This window comes from Ciconia boyciana, chromosome 18, assembly GCF_034638445.1.
Source record: "Ciconia boyciana chromosome 18, ASM3463844v1, whole genome shotgun sequence".
In the NCBI taxonomy this organism is placed as follows: domain Eukaryota; kingdom Metazoa; phylum Chordata; class Aves; order Ciconiiformes; family Ciconiidae; genus Ciconia; species Ciconia boyciana.
In genome coordinates, this window is record NC_132951.1 from 7,082,405 (window position 1) to 7,102,777 (window position 20,373).

A 20,373-nucleotide genomic window follows, 5' to 3' on the forward strand; every position below is an offset into this window, starting at 1 on the left:
AGGGCCAGAAGACCCTAGATACAGCACAATGAAGAGGAAATCCCCAACGTAGCCAATTAAAATGTAGTTTATTGTTTTACCATAGCACCTTTAGGATTTTTAAAGTGTTAAACACACACACAGTTACAGAACTCTCAAAAATGATTAACTTATAGAAAACCTTTATGACAAATATTGCCCAATGACCACATTGCACATAAATAGCATACACGAGAGAGAAAAATAAAAACAATGTTTATTTTTGCCCCCATAAGAACCATTTACTGGAAAGAATAGGGCACTAGAGAGCACATGAGTTTTAGGGACTCAACACACTGAAGACCTGATTTTCCAGGAAAAGATGCAGGCTGGTTTGATGAAGTTGAGTATCCGTAGCCGCTCTTTAATTGGCTTAAGACCAAGTCAGTATTTCATGCACACCCTGAACTTGCGTGGCATTCACACCAAGACCCCGACTGAAGTGCCGCTGAGGTTAAACCGCAATCTTTCCTTTGAATTCAGACGGGTTTGGCTCAGTCCTGGGGATATTCAGGATTAGGAAATCAGGGTGAGAGGAGTAGAGCAACATTGATCCTCACCTTTTTTTCTGAATGTGATGCTAGAGAGTATAAAAGAATCAAGTAAAAAGAAAAAATCCACACACAAACACAATCATTATTTCTGGTATAAAACTGTTTACGAACACTGTGGCTGTTCAGGAGATAATCTCTTGTAAGTGTAGAGCCCAGGCACTTAAGTTATTTTCAGCTTCGCACTTCTGGTGGGTGGACCCTCTCCCACCATCCTATCATCCAACATATCAATACAATGTTCAATAGTTAAAAAAAAAAATAAAAAGAACCCCACAAACAAAAAACCCCCACATGATCTCCCCAGAAAGAAACAGAATGAAAAAAGAAACATGAAAAGGAAAAGAGCTCTTATAAACATTAACATGCTCAACAAACGGCTGACAGGTTTTAAGAGCTGCAAGCATCAGGACCTTACAGGATGAAAAGGACCTTTTCCATCATACGCAAAACCAGATGTCTTTGGAGTTTACAGTGTAATGCCAACCTCCAACACCAAACCGGTATTGCTGATACCCTACGCTTAGGACATAGGCCACCATCATTTTATCGTCTCATGCTGCAAGGAAAAGAGGAAAACATCTCCTGATAGTGACTCTGAAATGCCAACCTACTTTCCAACTAACATATGGCTTTGAAATAGGGCTCCTTTTGTGCTTAGAAGCAGAGGTGCAGGGAGAGCATTGTCCTCATGGAGAAGAACGAGAGCGGCTGGGGGAGCCCAGCAAGGCACTTTCTCCAAAAACGTTGGCATAGGAAGACTTGAGGAACTGGACGTAGTTTTGCATGCTGCGGTTGGTGCTCTCCGACTGCTCCAACCGATCCTTTAGATCCTGTAGGCGGCTTTCATACCGGCGCTCTGTCTACATAAAGAAGCACAAAACACAGGCTGAAAGACAGCAACATTCATCCTAGTCACGTTAAACTGCTCCCCAAAAGTGCCAAGGACAGCAACAATTAGTACAGTAGTAGATGACATTACCATAGATGGTACTATTATATTTATAATTTGTTCTGCTCATTTCCAACTCTATTCAGCAACCTGCTGATAAAAACAGGAGATAACACAGCTAATCAGTTGGGCTTTTAAAACTGGTTAGCTATAGTTATGGGGACTTAAACATGCTCTTTTCTGAAAAGCAACTTGACCTGATCCATGTGCCAACCCAATTCCAAGTAAAACTCAAGTAAACAAGCAGGGTAAATGGGACATTAGACATTATGAAATATTTCCATTCTTTCTTCTAGAAGAAATCCTTTCCACTAGCAGAGAGATTGCATTCTCTCTCAGATAACCAAGCACAGTAAATGAAGTGGAAATCTGTCCATGATATCTGGTGCAAATCTCATTTGAACATAAGAAAGGTCTGATTCCTTTCTTACACACATGTAAGTTTAGAGCAAGTTCATTCAGATCATTGCTATAAGTAAGAAGCAAATGAGAGCCTGCATTCCTGAATTAGTGACATAACAGGCATGTCATATCACATGTGTCATGGACACATGTAACAGCATGTCACATTCAGACACAGCGCTGCATGACTTTTGCAGCAATCCATAGCACCTTGGTTTATGGACTCCAGTTGCTGCCAGGACACCACCAAGAGTATCCCTTGCAAGTCACTCACATCATCTTTGCTCCGACGCAATTGGTTCAGCTCTGTTTTATTCCTGCTCAGCTGGGTCTCCAAATCCAACATCTTGGACTGGGCTGCCCTCTCTCTAGATGTTGCTCGTTCTCGAGTTTGTTCCACCTACGTGTAACAACAGAACAACTTCGTTAAAGGGTTATCTATGGGAGAATGATTTTCCCCCACCCCGTTGCCCACAAAAGCCCTATAAAGTTTAATTGGACACATTCTCATACATAAGCAGCAGCTCAGTCTTGTGCTTTCCTCTCTTCTGTGGCAAACTGTAGTGCAGGGTTCAGTTTTCTGATGGTTTAAGTGCTGACAAACAGTACCAGCAATTTTATTATTTGTATTTCACTGAACATGATGATTTTAATGAATTTGGTCATAGGCTGAGGAGGTATTTCCAGCATTCTCACTGTTCCCCTTTTACAGTCTGGGTAGTTTTGGGAGAATTCACAAATGCAAGGAATTACTTACTTGTCTTTTGGCATCCTCAATGGCCATCTCCAACTGACGTGCCAAGGAGCTACATTCACGGGTCTTCTCCTCCAACCGCAGCTGACACTGGTGGATCGACTCCTCACGTTTTGCTATGACCTGAAGGAATTCTATGTTCTGGGTGCTCGTTGTCTCTAGTTTTCTAGGTTAAGACAGTAAGGGAAGGAAACCTATTCATTTTAAATGGAGTGTGTTTCAGTCTGCCTTTTTGTCAGGTCCTGACTAATCTGGGAATAGATTCTATTCCCCCTTGAAAGGTGAGAGCCCCAGGAAACACTTCTCCATTTCTCAAATCAAAATTGCAAAGATTGAAGGACATAGAGTATCCACATACCTACATTTTCCCAGACATTGTCACTAAAAGGAATTTATAAACATGGGTAAAAACATTGTAAATGTAGTAACCTCAAAACTGTCAGGCTACATTGGACAAGGAGCTGGTTTATCTGCCGTGTAAGCCATCATCCTTTCTAACAATACTCATAAACGGTGTTGCAAAAACCTATAACTCTCTCTCCAATGGACAGCTACTGATTAGAGATCCTTGTGGGATAAGCACAGAATCCTGGAGGCACATGGGGGACTGGAACAAGACTGAAGCTGTTTCAATCCCCTGAAAAAACAATGGGAAGAGGATGGAAATGTAAGGTTAAGAGAGCCTAATATTTCTAACCTTTCTAGCTCCTCCACCTTCAAGGTGAGCTGCTTTTTCTCCTCCTGGGCAGACTGATACCTCTCTCTTGTCATCTCCATTTTGTCCCCCTGGAGCTCAATCTAAAAATTATAGTAAGTAATTAATTTACAGAGTAGTCACTACACACACACAACCAACCACCTAAAATATATGCAGCTCTCCAGAAGGAAACATGCTCAATTCATAATTTCTGGAGAGCCCCAGAAAAGGAACAGTGGAGAGAAAAGCAAAGCACTAAACATCCATTTTGCTGGTGTTTCCAATTAATGCTTGGAAAAGTATGAGAAAATTCTTCCATATTGCAAATGAAAAGCTGGGTCCATAAACACTTGCGTGCAGAGCAGCCATGTGTAAGCACAGCGAAGCACACACATTGAAAGCAGCCATATACATGACAGCAGCCCACAAAGGCATTAGATCCTGAAATACCAGGAAGGTTTATAATTCCAAGCCAATCAGAGTAAAGCAGTCAGACTGTGAGATCATTTGCTGTGTCCTGAGGCATGGTTGTAGAAGTCATGCCGGTCTACAATTGTCCTGCAATACCTACACAGTCCTCCTGGGGACAAAAAAGCAGGGACTGGGAAAACAACCTGAAATCAGGGTGAGAAAACAAGGTTGGGACAGCACCATCAGCAGAAGATCACAGGAGGGAAAGCTGACAAGATGATGGAAGTAACAGAAGCGAGTGTTGGCATTAGCAAGTGTTGTCACTGCTGCTATTCAAGTCCCAATAAGGTTCTGCACCAAGGGATGAGAAACCTTTCAAAAAGTAAGGAATGCTACTAGCTACGCCGCTAACTTCTTGCACAAAGACATGGCACACACCTTTATTTTGCAGTGCACGTTTAATCTTTTCAAAAAGAGACGAGAACAGAGACGCAGTTTGAACCTTCCTGTTATTAGAAATTCATCTTGGTCTCAGACTTGCGGATTGCCGTGCTGTAGGTACTTTCTGCCAGTCCCTTACCCGCTGACGAAGATCTGCAATCATGACGGACAGGTCCACGTTCTTCTTCTCATAAGTCTGAAGCTGGTCCTGACATTCTGCTAGCTGTGTCTCTGTGATCTTTAGGATCTCGGGCAGCTTTTCCAGTTCAGCAAGCTGGCTCTGGAACTGCTTACGCGCCTACAATCAAAGAAGAGAACACGAGGAACTCTCAAATGTTCCTAAGGTCAAGACTAAAAAATTTCTCAACTTCAATGAAGCTTTGTTAGTCTGCAACCATGATTACACTGTGTGGATATCTGGCCATTGTTGGACTTCAAAGCCTAAGGTCTTCTCCTACCCCAAAAGGCTTTCTCTTAGGATTTCGCATTCCCTATGGATGGAGTGAGAATGAGTGAGTATTTTGGATCCTGGGCTTCAATTTTACTAGAAGTACAACCTCTTTTTTGAGGACAGCTGTTCCGCATCAGACAATGGTGTAGCCTACCTAGTCCACTGTTCTAAACCACTATTTCTGCAGCAAAGGACACACTAAGCAATTTAAACCCCTCTGAAGAACGCCATATAGTCAAAAAGAAGCTGCTAAATGTTCAGTAAATTTTGCAGAATGACTAAGTCCTGAGAAAAACTAATGGAAAAGGCAGACTAAAGATAAGCCTTTTATTTCCTATTCACAGCCATTTTTCACTACATTCAGAACATTAAGATCCATGAACATCTACAACATATCAGTCTTTAGAGGAATAGTTACCAGTTCAATCTCCTTGTTCATTTCATCCTTTAGTGTCTTGTTCTCTTTATCACACTTCTCAAGTTTTGCTGCCACATCATCTGCTTCCATTCGGGTCTTCAACACCTGGACATTCAAAAAATCCACATACTTTATCTGTTACTTATAGTTATCAGCAAACATGCAATGCCTTGGAGTAACTAAAATTGCTCAAGGATCAGCAACAAGTTTCTTGCCACACTAACCACCACCCCAGAACTGTATTTGGAAGTTCACTTTCTGCTTCTGCCACCTGGATCACTTGAGCTTTCCACCAAATGTTCTCCCCTCTTGCCTTACCCTCCTACTACCACAATATCCAAAATCCTGCCAAAAAAAGCAGCCAAGGAACAGTACTTGCCACACTAAAAGGCAGAAGAAAGCATCTCACTATTATCCTTTACCTTTTGAAAAGGAGCAGGGAAAAGTTAAATATTTAAAACCAGTCTTTTGTTTTCCATTAATGAAGATCCCTGCTGTGGGAGTCAGCTCTTCCTAATAACTAAGTCATCAGCACGTAGTGAGGAAGGCAAGTCTTCCACACTGGTATACAGCACATGGCAGTTTGGATGCTGCCATTTGAGAAAAAGTAAGGCTAATAGAGACAAAAGAACCAAAACCATGTGAAACTGCAACATCCTCCAAGAGCAAGCAAGGGGTTAAGGCGTTACAGAATAAGCCACAACAGTGAAGGGAGAAAACACGTTTGTGCAAGGGCCGAAGGTTTTGATAAGATTCCTACCTGTGACTTGTAGGTTTCAATCAACCCTTCATAGTTCCTGACAGAGCTCTTGAGCTGCTGCACTTCCATCTGCGCTTGGTTCAGCTTTTCTTCCATTGGGACCACACTAGCCTGAAAAAAGAAAACATCTTCCGTTGAGTGCTTGGAAGTAACTGCCACGCTAGCTGTCTAACATCGCCTAGACTAAGAAAAAAGACTTTTGTCAGTGTAAGCTGGCAAAACTTTCCAGACTTCAGTGGATTGCCAAATTTACGCCAGCAGAGCAGAGGTTTGCGATGGATGTGCAATCTTTCCATTTGCCTGAATGAGCTGTGCTACTTGGATTAGGGCCACTCCTTATTTGGCTCAATGCCTAGCTTTCCAAGAAAAAATTCATGTAGGTCACCTACAAGAGCACCCGTGGTAAGAGATGACAGGAGAAATATGCCAGCCATTTTTTTAATTCTGGAGATTACCATTCTTTCTGCATGAGCTACAGTTGTTTGCTCTCTGGCCAGCAGCATGAAGATGTAAGGACAAGATGTAAGATCCCAGCTGGAAGAAAACAGTACTTGGATTGGAGATACTCCTAGTCAAAATGTGGAAGAAACCCAGCCCTCCTAGAACATTCACTTTCTTTCTTTATGTCTCTTCCCAGCATACTTGCCCTATCATACTCAGGTTATGGTAAAACTGGTTTGAAACTAAACGGCAGTAATGGGTGCAATTCAACTCTGTCCTCAGAGGCCAAGCAACTTCTCATTTCTCCTTTTTTTCCCTAGCATTTCTGCTTCAAACCCCTAGAATAACTGACCTTTAGCCTTTCGTTCTCCATTTTGAAAGAAGTTGTCTCTGTAGTCTGTCGATGCAATTTATCCACCAAAGCTTCTCTGTCCTCCCGCATCTTGTCCTCCAGGGCTGTCTGCTGTTCCAGCAAGTCTGCAACACGGCTGCCATAGAGAAAGAAAATTAGTCCTTAAATGACAAGAAAGAATAAGACTCCTAACCCTTGAAAATTGCTTCAGAAACATGGCTTTTCCCTATCTTTTCATCTTCCTCCTCCAGTCATGTATGCACACCTGTTACACTGTTCTACTACCTCGATCTTCTTAGCCTGCTGAGTTGTCCCCCTGGAGCTCAAATGCATTGCCTCAGGATAAAGAGGTACTTCTTTCGTCTCATACCTACCTATTTTTTCCTGCAGCAACTCCTGTGCTGCAGTGATACCAACACATTTATTCAGCTTCAAAACAAAATTGGCACAAACTATACTGCCTATCTCTTCTAATCCCTTCCATTCAAGCATCTCAAACACATCTCAAAGGAAAGATAACCTTAATTCTTTCAAAGCATTACAAAACGGCAAAGGAACAGAGAGTTTTAAGAGTCAGCAAACCCTTAAAAATCCTGCCTTTGCTGTGGCAAGTCAGCAGCAGAAGCCACATCTCTCTCTCTCTCTCTCAATCTCTCCAAACTCTGCTCTAGCCCTTAGGCAGTGCTTGTTTTGCTTGGATATTTACAAGCAATCCAATTAAATTATTCAATTTAATGAAATTATTAAATTAAATTATCCTTGAACTTGGAACTCATCCTCACTCATGCTTGTTTCTCCACACTAATTTTATTTTAACCTGTTCAGCGTAACAATTTCCAGTTCGAGGTCACTCTTGTCCTTCACTACTTTGTTGTAGCGACTCCTCCAGGACTCCAGAGTAGACAGCGCCTCAGCAACATAACTGTCCTATCAAATAAAAGAAACACATGAGGAAAAGAGTAAGGGTGATGAAAGTGTCACTGGACACGGGATATGCAGACAATATGCAGAGATATTGATATGGGTAAGCATGATATGTGCAGAGACTTCACTAAGACTTAAAATATTGAGGACAAGTATCTATTTTTATTCTTCCTGATCCTTCAGACAGAGGTGTTCTCCAACACTACTGTCAGCCAACAGACATAACAGCAGCGAAAGAAGAATCCTCTCTGAAGGTAGATGAACTACCACAAATACATGGCTAAGATTCTACTAGTGGCTCTGGTCCCTGGAATTCTAAAAACAATGGAGAAAAAAACCCAATCAAGTAGTGTGAAATCCACGTTCCCCTCTGATTTGTTTTAGTCCTAACTTTCCTACTTTTTCTTGATATCCTTCAGTCATTTTCAACAGGAAATTCCAGTACACCTCTAAGTCTTTGTACTTTTCTGCTCTGACTAGTTTCTTGATTAAAAACTAACTCCATTCAGAATTTTCAGCCAAAACTACCAGGCTTTATTTCATTGGCTTTTGTCAACTCTCAGATGGCTCTAAAGAACCAGGTGAAAAAAATCAGATCTGCTAGTTTAGTACGATCTAAGTTATTTCATGTCCTAAGTTAAGGACATGCAGTGAATATAGTGACAGCTGAGAAAACTGGATTTGTTCTAAACTTAGCATAAATGGGCCAAGGCATCAAGACAGAAATAAATCTCATTAGTTGAAAGCACAGACTCTCCTCAGGGCTGCTACCAGAAATCAAAGATTTAGATGCATGATCTGAAATGAGGTCTCTCCCCCTGTATTATCGGGTACCTTTTCTGCTAGCTGGACAGCCAATTGCTCTGCATACTCTTCACTCCGCTCTGCTCGCTCTTTCTGTGCACGGATGGCTTTCTTCAGGGCCTCTTTATCACGGTCTGCCTTCTGCCTTAGTTCTTTCAGTTGTTCCATAATATGTTCCACCTCTGCCTTATGCTGAGCTTCACTGCGTTCCAGATTCTGCGGGGCAGGGAGGGGGAGAAAACACACCACATGGAATAATGTCCTTATACCTGCATACCCAAAGCAGCAACTAATTTCCTAGAAACAGTGGAGAGAGCAGGGCTTAAACCCCCAACCTCCAGCCTGGAGGTACTTGCAATCACATTTCACCTACACAATCCTGTCCTAATGCCGACAGACATGTCAGCATGACGCCCCTTTCCTTTCCTTCTAAAAGTCTTATTTTCTTCCTTCATAAGATGCTCTCTCGAACACTGATTTCCTTTCCTGACCAAGACAAATACTGGTCTGCCAGTCTTTTGATCTACCCGAGAACATTCTCTTTATTAATTGAAATGCTTGCATATAATAATGTTGCTTCATGCAGCTATATACCTTAACAGAATTAAAGCTCCTTTAAACCATTAACACACATATGTTCATCATAACATCATTACAACATCAACAGATACGTTAAACATAAGACTTTGATCAAGATAAGCCAGGGGAACTTTCTCCTCCTCATTAATACTGTAGAAAGCACGCATGAGTGTGATCAAATACAGGAATTCATGGCATAGCATTTTTCCCAGAAAGCAAGTTAAATAGCTTATGATCTGTCTTGATGCTTGACTAAACCAAAGCCATCTTTTAAATAATTATGCAGTAATTAACTTAGAAAAAAAAAAAATCTAATAAATGCACACAGACCTTAAGGCTCTGATTTTGCTTCATGCATCAGAAATGAAAAGTTTTTTCTTTTCTTACTTCATTTGAAAAGTATGGTGTGTGTTAGTGGCATAAACATCACCAGCCAATATTTCAGGCTACCAGACACAGCAGAAGAATAGCTGGCAAGTGCTACTTTCCTTGTCAGTCAATTCAGTTCATGACAGTAAATGAAGAGGCAATCCCCTGGGACCACTGAAACATACCCGTATCTGTATACTCAGACGGTTGTTCTCAGCTTCTTTATTTCGCAGCTGTGCTTGTAAGTGGCCTCTCACAGCCTCCATGGATTTGGAGAGTTCACATGCTGTCTTTGCCTGGTCCTAAATAAGAAGCAAACAAGACACACACCTTTTTCCTCAACAAGCTAATAGAAGGAACATGTAACCGTTCTAATATGTAACCGTTCAGTGAAGAATCTGATACTATCTCCAGCCACCTCCACTTTCCTCAGATGGACCCTCACAGCTCCTCTACTTATGGGCAACGAATGAGTAGCCATTTATTTTACATCAGATGTGAATGACTGGCCTGAAAATTTGTTCTAGGGCAAAACATCCTTCATATCTGATCTTTTCCACTACATGCCTTTTTTACTTCCTAAACAGAGGAACAGACTAGAATTTGACATAAGGAACCAAGAGGATCTTAAACAGAACGGCAATTCAGTGATAAGCCCAAGCAAGGAGAATACTACCTATTCATCTTTGTGATGGATGTTTTATTAGCAGAAAATTGAATCCACAACTGTGTGCGAGTAAGTAGCTGTCCATCTAGTTTTATAAGCAAGCCAGTCAACTGATCCCTTAAAAAAATCATCTGCAAATACAAACCCATATTTTGAACTATCTATCTGTAGTTCTACAGAACTGGAAGGTGGAGCAGGGAGGGGAAAACAGAAAAAGGAAACTACCTTTTCTGCCTGTATCTGAACAGTAAGATTGTCCACTTCTTTTTCTTTCTCCTGAAGCCTCATCTGAAGTTGCTGGAAAAACAAACACCACTCAGATGTTAAGTAACAAACACATTTAGGCTGGCAGGTGGAGGGAAAGGGGTGTAACTGCCTCCCTCCCGAGACCCTCTGATCCATGGCACTCTCTGTCTGGTATCCACAGCAACAGCATCCTCAGCCCCGGAAAAACAGGCTGCATTCTCCTCAAGCAGAAAGCAAAAGGGATACACAAACATTTGTGTAACAGGGCATAGGATACCCAGAACGAGGACCTGACAGGACTATATACTCCACAGACAAAAAAAGGGCATTACCTATGTCTCACAGCAAGTTTTATAACTTCCGGCAATTTAAGAACTCTTTTCTCAGTTTACAGGTAAGGCAATGAACAAAAACGGGCACCAGGTCACTCATTCAGTGACAGAAGCAGATACAAAAATCTTACCCTCTTTGTGCTTTTCTATCTCTAAGGATAACATGATAAACATACAGAAACAATAAGATGATTTCCAAACTGAAGAATTCTATCCTGACCGTCAGGGGTATTTGGCAGTAGACTTTTTTTTTTTCTCTCCCACCCTCAGAGTTTTCTTTTTAAAGAAATATGTAGTAGAATTCTTGCTTCGTACATTCAGTACCATAAGAAAAGGTACGCAGAATAATTTGTGCTTAAACATAGTAAGAACAGGCTTAAGTTATCCTTTATAGCTGAATAATATAAATCCTAATGGTGCTCTTATATGTAGGTCTCAGTTGTGCCATCCCCATTGTAAGCCCCCATATTTCAAAGGCTATGAAAATCTAACCACTTTGAAATGTAGGTTGTTAACCAGAGGAGCAATGTAGTGGCTCTGATCACCATAAAACCCAAAATCTTTTATTGGTCTAAAAGGCATTAGCATAAGACTTGATGGCTGAATACAAGACAAAGAAGAGATTGTCATTTTAGATCTCTCTGCTTTATCATTTAAAAAAAAGGGGGGAGGAGGAGAGATTGTGGTTTGCTTACCACTTTCTCTGCATCTGAGTCAGCCAGCCTTTTCAGCAGTGCTCCTTGCCGTTCCAGTATCTTCTGAGCATCCTTCTACAAAAGAAATATGTGAGAAAAATTGTTAACTAAATAGTCAATTTTATACAGATTCTTTAAATGGAACTGGGCAAATCAACCATTTTCCCCCAGTTGCAGCAGCAATTCTCAGAAGATACCCAGAAGCATCAAATTTGCTAAATATTTCACATATCATCACCCATGTCTGAAAGCTTTTCCACTTCTCAGTCAAAGATTATAATAAAAAACATGATAGCAATTGAAGATCTTTCCAAACTCTCCCGCTACTCTGGGAAAGTCATGTGGAAGAACTCAGTCCTTTTATCCACTCTCACTGATGGCTGCTAGTCCTCGAACTTCAGCTAATGCAACTGTAGCAGTAACATTTCAGACTAGCACGATCAGCAGATACAGCCGTATCCAGATGAGAAAGAGTTGGCAACACAGTAGTGCCTATACCTTTTAATACAGTCAAAGACTTAGATGCTTTAACATCCTCACAGCAGAAAAGTCAGTCTTACTCTATGATGTAGGCACAGATTAAAAAAAAAAAAAACAACAAACTATCCATCCTTTATGACACAGGGTCAACAGCAGGGTTTGGGGGGAAAAAAGAAAAAAAGCAGTTAAAAGCTCTCAAACTCCATTTCAGTCCACAAGACAACATAGCTTCCTGTAATCAGCCAAGTTCAAGCACACAGCACTGCTCACCTCCCGGTTATGCTGCTCTCTGAGAAGTTCTCGTAGTGTCCGGTTGGTTTCTTCAAAGGTGCTCAATTTCTGGAGCAGAAGCTCTTTTTGTCTTGTCAGTGTGTTAATGTCTGAGCTGCTCATGTGTTTCTCCTAGAGGAAAAACAAACAAACAAAAAACAAAAAAACCAAACCAAAACAAAAATAATTGTTCACATGGAAACAAAACTAGCAAACACCTTAAGCATGCTAAATCCCTCCACTTTTCCTTACACTTTTCTGGATCAGCAACTGTAACATCACATTTTTAAGACAGCCATATAACAGGACAACGTAGTAAAGGCAAGAATAAAAAAGGACACCACCTACAATGTTGAGTCTCTCTATTGTATTTTTCAGGGCATGGATCTGCCTGGCTGCTGCTGCTCCATCCCTTTCTGCCTCACTCAGCTTGGACATCAAACACTCCTTCTCATGCTGCAAGTACTTTTTCTGTAGCCTGTAATGAGAATTCAGCCATCAGAGAAACAAGAAGCTTTGACAGCTGTACCAGCCACTATTGATATACAGTTGATTGGGTTAAAACTCATAAAACCCCTCACATCAGAGGATAAAACCTCTAAACAAACACTACTTAAGATTTACCCTCTTTCAGTGTGGAAGTTGTTCTGATAGAAGCCAGTAAGTAGATACCAGGAGCTTGCTAGGACCACAGCTATGAAAAAGGAATTTAGAGGGGAAAAACTGGGCTTATACCAAAGCCTGCACACACTATTAAACCCAAAACACAATGCTGTGCTTTTCCTGGGTACTGAAGCCACACCAGAAATAAGACTCCAAAAGGCTGAACATGAAACAGGAAAGCACACCAAGATATACAGCTCAAAGTTTTTAGCCAGGGCTTGTAACCTCAGAAGTATTCAAAAAGTTTTCTGAAAAAGGAATATATAGTATTAACTTCCAAGTGACCTTTCTTAAGGAAAAAATAAAACTAACTCTCTTAAAACATTAGTGTCCCCCAGGAGACACAAACTTCCCTAATTCTTTAGATACAAAGCAGATGCAAAAATGTCAGACTTGGAGACCTTTGGGGTCACTAAGAAAAAAAAACAAAAAACAAACATGAGTGACAGCCCCTGAGAGGACTGAATCCTGTCTCAGTATGACTTTCACAAAGGCCAAAAATTGTCCTCTAATTTTCAGCTCCATGTTTATTCATTTGTTGTTCTACCAATATCATCACAATTCAAACAGCATCTCTTAACCTTCAAAATATTAATTGCAGAGCTAGGATGACCCTCCAGTAGGCTACACAAGCCACATAGGTTCCTCTCAGAGTAGCTTTTTCCATTCCAATGATCATACTAGAACCCTTCTCTGCAGCTATCACCATCTGAAGTCCCCCTTCTAAAAGGCGACAAAAAATCCAAGAACATCAGTTCTTCAGCAGCACTGCAACTCAGGGTACAAACTACAACCTCAAATACCGTTAGCAATAAAGGAAGTAGCTGCCCTGTAAATACCACTACTTGCAGTAACAACAGAGAACTGGAGCTTTCTTACACAGTCAGATCTTTCTCTTCCTTTATGCGCTCAATATTGCGCCTGAGCAGTGTATTCTCCTGTTCTGTTTCTACCAGCTCTTGTGCGACCTCATTCAGTTCTTCTTTCTGCTCCTCAAGGAGACGCTTTGTCATTTGCTGCTGTTCCTCCTTTTTCTGCAGCTTGGCCTGATGAAGATATTCAAACAGAACTTAAGATAAACCAGGTGCTTTTAAAGCGATACACAGAATCCACGTCTCAAGCCAGTGAACCAGCTATTCAGCTGCACCAAACAACAAAGGACCACACTTTTTTTTTTTTCCTAGATACTTCCAGGGCACAAAAGGCATAATTCACTTATTGCCTGGAAATACAAACACAGGTAGACACAAGCATCCTGGCTCTAAGTTCAAAAATTGTCATCAGCCATAAGACAGACCTCAAACATGGCAGGAAAGGAGCTCTGGTAGCAGTTCACACACTGGAGATGGCTCCCATTACTCCACTATTGCTTTGTGAGATCCAGGTAACTGGGTGAAATCAACCTGAATAGTCCCTGGCATTTTGTTTCCATCTACCCATTTTGGATTACTCAGGAGGTTCTGTGACAGCTCAGTGTCACTGCTGGTAGTGTGACTGGAGTTGTGTACAGACTACTCCAGCGTTGAATGGGGCTCAGAAGTTGACTACTGCTCCTCATGAATGACACATGCATCCCATTTGGCAGTTAAGAGCACTACAAACAGTTGAAGATGTGCAAGAAGAGAGAACATAGAGGGGGGCTGAACTACTGTACCAGACTTGGGTTTGCAGCAAAAAAGGTCACTGGAGATTCCCTGGCTTGTACAGAATTAAAGCTAATAAAAGGAATTAATCCATCTTACACCATGGATTTATTTAAGTGACACCATCAAACATTTAGATTCCATTAACTTTTTAAAAGTATCAAAATGGATTTTTGTTTTACAATCATGCAAGTAATTCCATTAAATTTTGTAGCATAAATAAAGTGGAAAACATTTAATATGAGAATCTAATTGACTCAAATCCTATTCTTGTTCACCAATTTGAACTTCATGTAGTTTTGAGCAAAATAATAAGGACACATGATTTGCTACCCTCAGTGTTAACTAAAAGTTAAAAATGCAGTTTGCCTCCACGATAGACCATCTTATGAAATCTGGAAATATCTCCTACACATTTTTTAAATGGTGTCAAGTACGTAAGAGGCTATTTATCTGGGAGACACAACATCATGGGTTGCACATTTTGAAACAGAATCAGGAGAAACAATCTTGTTGAGTAAGTGGATTCCTTGACAATAAAACATCAACATACTGTATTTTTCACCTTCTGGAAGGACCAGTTTTCAGATTTGGGGCTTGGGCAGAAGACAGATTATTTGGAAACAGAAGCACAGCAATACCTTATTAAATGGATAATGTTTTAAAATGTTTCATAGTAGGGCTTAGTGAATTTCTCCCTAGGATAGTTCAGCTCTTCTAAACAACTCAGACTGATTTTTTTTTTTTTTAAGCAAGCTAACCAAGGGCCTGGGTAGTCTTCCATTGCAACAAGACTTGACTGTAGCCTCCTTTTGCCAAACGATCAGCTACAAAACCTGAGTCAGCAGGTCTTTACACTGCCTCCTCACCTCATTCTTCAGCGTTCCCACCACATTCATCAGGCTATCTATCTTCTTTTCATATTCGTTCATTTTGCAGTAAACAGCATCCTCCTCATCTGTAGAGAGGTCACTCAGACGCAATACTGACAGCATTTTCTCTGAATCTGGAGGTGTAATTTCTAGGCGGTGAGTTGGTCCCTGGTAGAAAAGCAATACAGGGCATCATTTTTTTAGTATAAAGTTATAAACAGTATTCTGACCCTAACTCTGCCAAAAACAGAGACCAGGTTGCATCACTGCAATAAGGCTAGTAAGGAAAAAACATTTGTAAACAGCTCTTTTATTTCCATCAGGGAAAGGTCAAGAACGCAGAAAGACTAGAACAGAAAAAGAGGAAAAAATAATGAAAGTTCAAATTCCCATCTAGGAAGAGCCAGGAATACAAAAGCAAAAACTATCAACCCACAAGAAAGAAAATATTACACAATACTACACAAATGCTCCATGCTTCAGAAGAGACCAAGGACAGCAGCCCCTCGCTGTGCCTCCAGATGAGATCTTGAAGGGGACTAGTAAAACTACAATAAACAAGAAATTTGTCTGGCTTCTAGAGGCAGAAAGGCATGATATGGCCATAGGCTGCTAATTAATTTCTATTTTTTCTATATTAAAAAGTGGAAAAGATTTATAGAAGACACTTCAAATGGTAGGTGACAGTAGCCTTCTTTCAGATCAGCCCAGCTCCCTCACTACACAACTGCTCTCTTCAACCTCAGATAAACCTGAAAGTTTGTTTTAAAGAGCAAAATCAGCCATACCTCCCATTTGCAGGTGGACTCCCGGACAGATGTTTTGCCTGGGGGCACCCAGGGGGCCTTAGTTTTCACCCGGACAGCTCGGCACATGTTCACGGTATCCCCTTTCATTTTCTGTTTCTGCTTTTGCTAAAGGAAAAGAAAATAAAATAAATCACAGACTTGTAAAGAACCATTTACAACTTTTAGTGCTGTGAAACCAAATGGAAGTTCATTCATACAAAAATATCACATAGTTTTTCACATGATACATCAGATCAGATGAGCCAGCAGCCATCAGAGGAGGCTAACACCAGCCAGAAGGAAAGGTTATTGCACATTCAGTTGACAGTATGGCTAGATGTAGTACATTCTTGTCTATCACGTAGCAAGTCTGTTATATCACTGGGAAACCTGCACTTGTGATGTGATGAGAGCCTCACCCAGCAGGCCGGGGCGGGGGGGGGGGGAGAAGGAAGTCTCCTGTGTATGGAGATACACAAAAAAATACTGCAATACAACCCATTCACATGAAGAAGGAACAACCTGGGAGATCCTTTCTCCATTCCAGATTCATCTCACAGAAGAGCAGCTATATCATTTGACAACAGCACTACCAGAGAAAAAAGAACAGTGCAGCGTGATTGGTTATGAAAAGCCCTCGAAGTGTTTTCCCTGCTTTGCAGTCAACTAAGAGATCCACATTTATTTGTGTTGAACTCGAGGTGCTCTAACTGAAGGAAAGTTAAAGTGTTTTTGCAGAATTCTAACCTTAGAGAAAAATCAGATGTTCTAAATATTCCCCACAGGCAATTAATTAGTAGGACTCATTGATTTCACTGTCAGGCCCTACCCCATTATGATATGTGCCATTAGCAACAAAGACAAAATTAATAGACGACTTAGAACAGGATGTCTGCACAGAAGGTAGAATGAACTAGCAACTTCCATCACCTTTTGAGAACTTTACATAAACATACAACTACAAAAGAGGATGCGAGATAGCTAGAAACTCCACTTCAGTATTGCCTTCTACCTACTGTGGATAAGGCTATGAAGAGATGCTGCATAGCTCAGCGGACTGAGAAGGTGCTTAATGCCAGACGATGGTTTGAATCCAGACTCTCTTTTTCTAAGCACATTTATTTTCATACAATAAAGATGGTATTTGAAATGTCTAGATATTACCTTTCCCCAAACTTTTCCTAAAAAAACAGGGATGAAGCCAAAGAAAAACCGTTATCAGGACACAAATCCAGGAAATAAAAGGAAAAAAAAAATCCCCCAAACCATATCACATTGGAAGCAACACTCCTCACAATCACACACTTGAACATGAAAAGTAACTATATATTCTATATCATACTTAAATCATCTTAAACACAGAAAATGTGTTACTGAAAATTCACCACTGAATATGAACTCAAGTCTTACAGTTCTAATAAAATGCTAAAACAGACCTTGAAGATTTTGTGGTGCTTCTAGGACCATTCACCTTCTTCTTTGTAACCCTTACAAACACCCAGCTACACACTCCTACCTGGCATTTTGCAGGTGTGCTTTTCTGACCCTTTTTAATATGGACATGGACAGGGGTGTTTTCATCCACATGGACGTGCAATGGGGGAGATGAGGAACGGTTCTTCATGGCTCTTCTCCCACAAACGGGAAAGGGCAATACAATGAAAGGAAACCTGTGAATAAGGAAACTGGAAATAACAACATTTCCCTCTGTGCCAGACAGCAACAATGGCCAACCTTGGTTAAAGTTTGAGCTTTCTTTCAGTAGCATCTGCCATTTTGAATTGCACACTATTTTGCTGTAAAGCTAGGATTAATACAAATAATTTCTCTGCTTCTGGTATTTTCTGCTTTTAACATGGTTATTAAAGACCAAATACAGTTGGATTGATAGCAGGTGTCTGTAAGAGTCATTGGAGTTCAAAGTCTTAGAGCAAGTGAGCAAATCAAGGGTTCCAGTAACCAACACAATCTGATTATGAAGAGAAATTTGAAGGGGGAAGAAGAGGAACATTAATTTAACAGTTTAGTTAAGAAAAATCATCAGGAAACCATCAGATCCTTCCATCCTAGAACCCTGAACCTGTAAACTCTTTCATATGTGCTTAACTTTAAATGTCTTTTTGAAGTTAAACAAATGATGAAAAGCTTTTGGATCATAGCATTTCTTTAATCTTCAGAAAAAAGCATAACCTTAACCAATATCTAACACAACATGGAAAAGCCTAGAGACGCAAGGTTAAAGTCATCACCTTTGAGCTCGATGCTTCAGTTGAGGTAATGGTATAATGCAATCGCAAATCTTACAAAAATCCATCAGCAGCACTAATCCGATTCTGACAGAAAGGTTTTTGTCAGCCTAGGTAAAATTACTTACAGTTATTCGAAAGCTTTTAGGTCTTCTGGACAGTGCGCTCTGTACAGAGACTGAAGTCACTTCATCGCTGATGGATGAGGGACACCTGATACAGAAATAATAAAATGACCACTAACAGGAAAAGGTGCCAATTCCCAAACATCCTCTTCCTTTTGATTTAAGGCAACACACAGGCTCAAACACATCAAATGTATGAATCCAAACAACAAAAGTTGGTGTGTCCTGGCTTCCTCTGACAAGCATGGGATGAGGGAATGACCGAGATTGTATTCCTTACATATTGATGATGAAAGTTGTTTTAAGCAATGGAAATGTTTTGTACAATTACACGATGGCCTTACTCAAAGTCACAAACCTTCAAATTCTAACTGCAATTTTTAACCAGTTTCATAAGGAAAGGAGGCTTGAACAGTTCCAGAGTACCCGTACATCCCCTCCCAAACCCTCCCTAAATTCTTCCATCATCAACAAATTCTGTAAAACTTGACAGAAATGTTGAGGTTCTAGGTTTATACAGTTTTGCAGGCTCAAGAGATGCCTCCAAATTAGCGCTCACGCTGAAGGAAACCCAGCACCACACAGAGTCATGTTTCAACGTGGCCCACTGCCACCCAGCAGACACGTGTGTGCTGGTTGGCAAACCAGTGCACACACAAAGCTGGGAATCAGCTACAGCACAAGCAGCTTCTTGCCTGGTGGTACCTGGGGGACTTGAAGGAACGAGAGCAAGGGACCAGGGATCCCCAAAGGACTAATGTCTATCGGGGAGTGATGAAGTGGTGGTATATCGGCCTTAGTTAGCTAACCTCAGGGTAACACTCCTTCACAATTTGCTGTGTAAGAACAAGCTTTACAAGTAAAGCGTTACTCGTAATGCGGTAGAGCAGGATTTTGTACAATACTTCTGCTAGACTAGAATTTAGATCACTCTTTAAAGCTCATTGATTAATTTGTCAGCTTGCCAAGGTTCATGTATCACCTACTTTAAATAAAACTAGTAATATCACATCTGTTTTTAAGCAGTATGTGTTTAAGACAAAACACACACATATATCATGTCAGATTTAGGAAAATTACAGAGGGGAAGACATAGCAGTACTTCCCTTGATGAGGAACAGGAAGCAACAGTTTTCTGAAGTAACAGGACTCCTATGAACAACTCCAAACACCGCTGGGTGTTTTAATCCTCTTCTTCCCAAGGAAGGGTTAAACTCTCCTCAGGCCCAAACGTGCCCATCAGCTACAGCACCGACTGAGAACTTCCACAGAGCTTTTGAATCACCACAAGTGAAACTCAAACGCTGTCACCCAGCTTTCCCTAGCAACAAGGTTCATGTCAGAAGTTTAACTTCTCCCGGGGCTTTTCGAAGAAGCTGTGGCTACCTCAGGCTGGCAGGGACCCACTCTGGGGTCAGTCTTCCGCTCAAAGCGGGATCAGCTCTGAGTTCAGAGCAGGGCTGTACCCGGGTGGGGCTGGAGAACCTCCGGTGGGGGGGGGGAGACACCACCCCCCGGAGCAGCCCGTCCCAACGCCAGCCCCGACATCAAGCACGTTTTCCGTTATCTATTTAAAGGCGCCTGATAGTTCCCGCTTTCCCTCGCAGCGGGAAGAGCCATCCCAAGGCAGGAGGCACTTCTCGTTACCGACGTGGCGGGGAAAGCGCCGAAGGAATGATTCCCGGGGGCTCAGACACCCCCGCGGCCACACGGCGACGGGACCCCCCTCCCTCCCCGGCCGGGCCCCCTCAGAGGGCCCAGCGGCCCCGGCCCCCTCACCATGAAGGGCCGCGCGGGGTCTGCAGCCGCTGCCGCCTCAGGAGGTCGTCTTCGGCGGCGGCGGGGAGGCGGCGGGAGGCGCTGCCGCTGCCATGCAGACCCCGCCGCCGGGGCGAGGGGGGCGGCGGGAGGCTGCACCAGGGGCAGGAGGCGCCGCCGCACTTCCGGGGCCGCCGCCGCGCCGCCGCTCGCGGCTCCCCCATTGGGCGATTCAAACCCTCCGCGTGACCCGGCCCGCCGCCG

At 41.8% G+C, this 20,373-nt stretch overlaps 1 protein-coding gene across 3 annotated transcripts; it reads right to left on the reverse strand.

The window, feature by feature from the left end:
• Positions 1 to 57: 57 nt before the first annotated feature.
• On the reverse strand, positions 58 to 20,333 carry ODF2 (outer dense fiber of sperm tails 2). 3 transcript variants are annotated; one of them, XM_072882960.1, is made up of 20 exons: positions 20,131 to 20,333; positions 18,355 to 18,439; positions 15,981 to 16,106; positions 15,190 to 15,360; positions 13,557 to 13,723; positions 12,363 to 12,492; positions 12,015 to 12,146; positions 11,265 to 11,339; positions 10,217 to 10,288; positions 9,510 to 9,626; positions 8,407 to 8,592; positions 7,466 to 7,575; positions 6,649 to 6,784; positions 5,856 to 5,966; positions 5,096 to 5,200; positions 4,366 to 4,524; positions 3,375 to 3,475; positions 2,681 to 2,843; positions 2,198 to 2,323; positions 58 to 1,432 (listed from the first exon to the last, which is right to left on the reverse strand). In XM_072882960.1, the coding sequence occupies exons 1-20, from the start codon at positions 20,331 to 20,333 to the stop codon at positions 1,259 to 1,261; spliced, it is 2,649 nt and encodes an 882-aa protein (XP_072739061.1). In that variant the 3' UTR covers positions 58 to 1,258. The 3 variants fall into 3 exon arrangements, with proteins under 3 accessions (XP_072739061.1, XP_072739062.1, XP_072739063.1); XM_072882961.1 differs by lacking the exon at positions 20,131 to 20,333 and adding an exon at positions 17,497 to 17,650 and having other exon boundaries at positions 18,355 to 18,442; XM_072882962.1 differs by lacking the exons at positions 18,355 to 18,439; positions 20,131 to 20,333 and adding an exon at positions 16,997 to 17,097.
• Positions 20,334 to 20,373: the final 40 nt, after the last annotated feature.

Excerpts from the sequence above, each read along its gene's own strand:
- ODF2 (XM_072882960.1), bottom strand. The coding sequence starts at position 20,333 with ATGGGGGAGCCGCGAGCGGCGGCGCGGCGGCGGCCCCGGAAGTGCGGC. Across the intron at positions 12,147-12,362 it reads CAATAGAGAGACTCAACATT|GAGAAACACATGAGCAGCTC; the intron begins GTAGGTGGTGTC and ends TTTTTCCTCTAG. Across the intron at positions 2,844-3,374 it reads AAGGTGGAGGAGCTAGAAAG|AAAACTAGAGACAACGAGCA; the intron begins GTTAGAAATATT and ends GTCTTAACCTAG.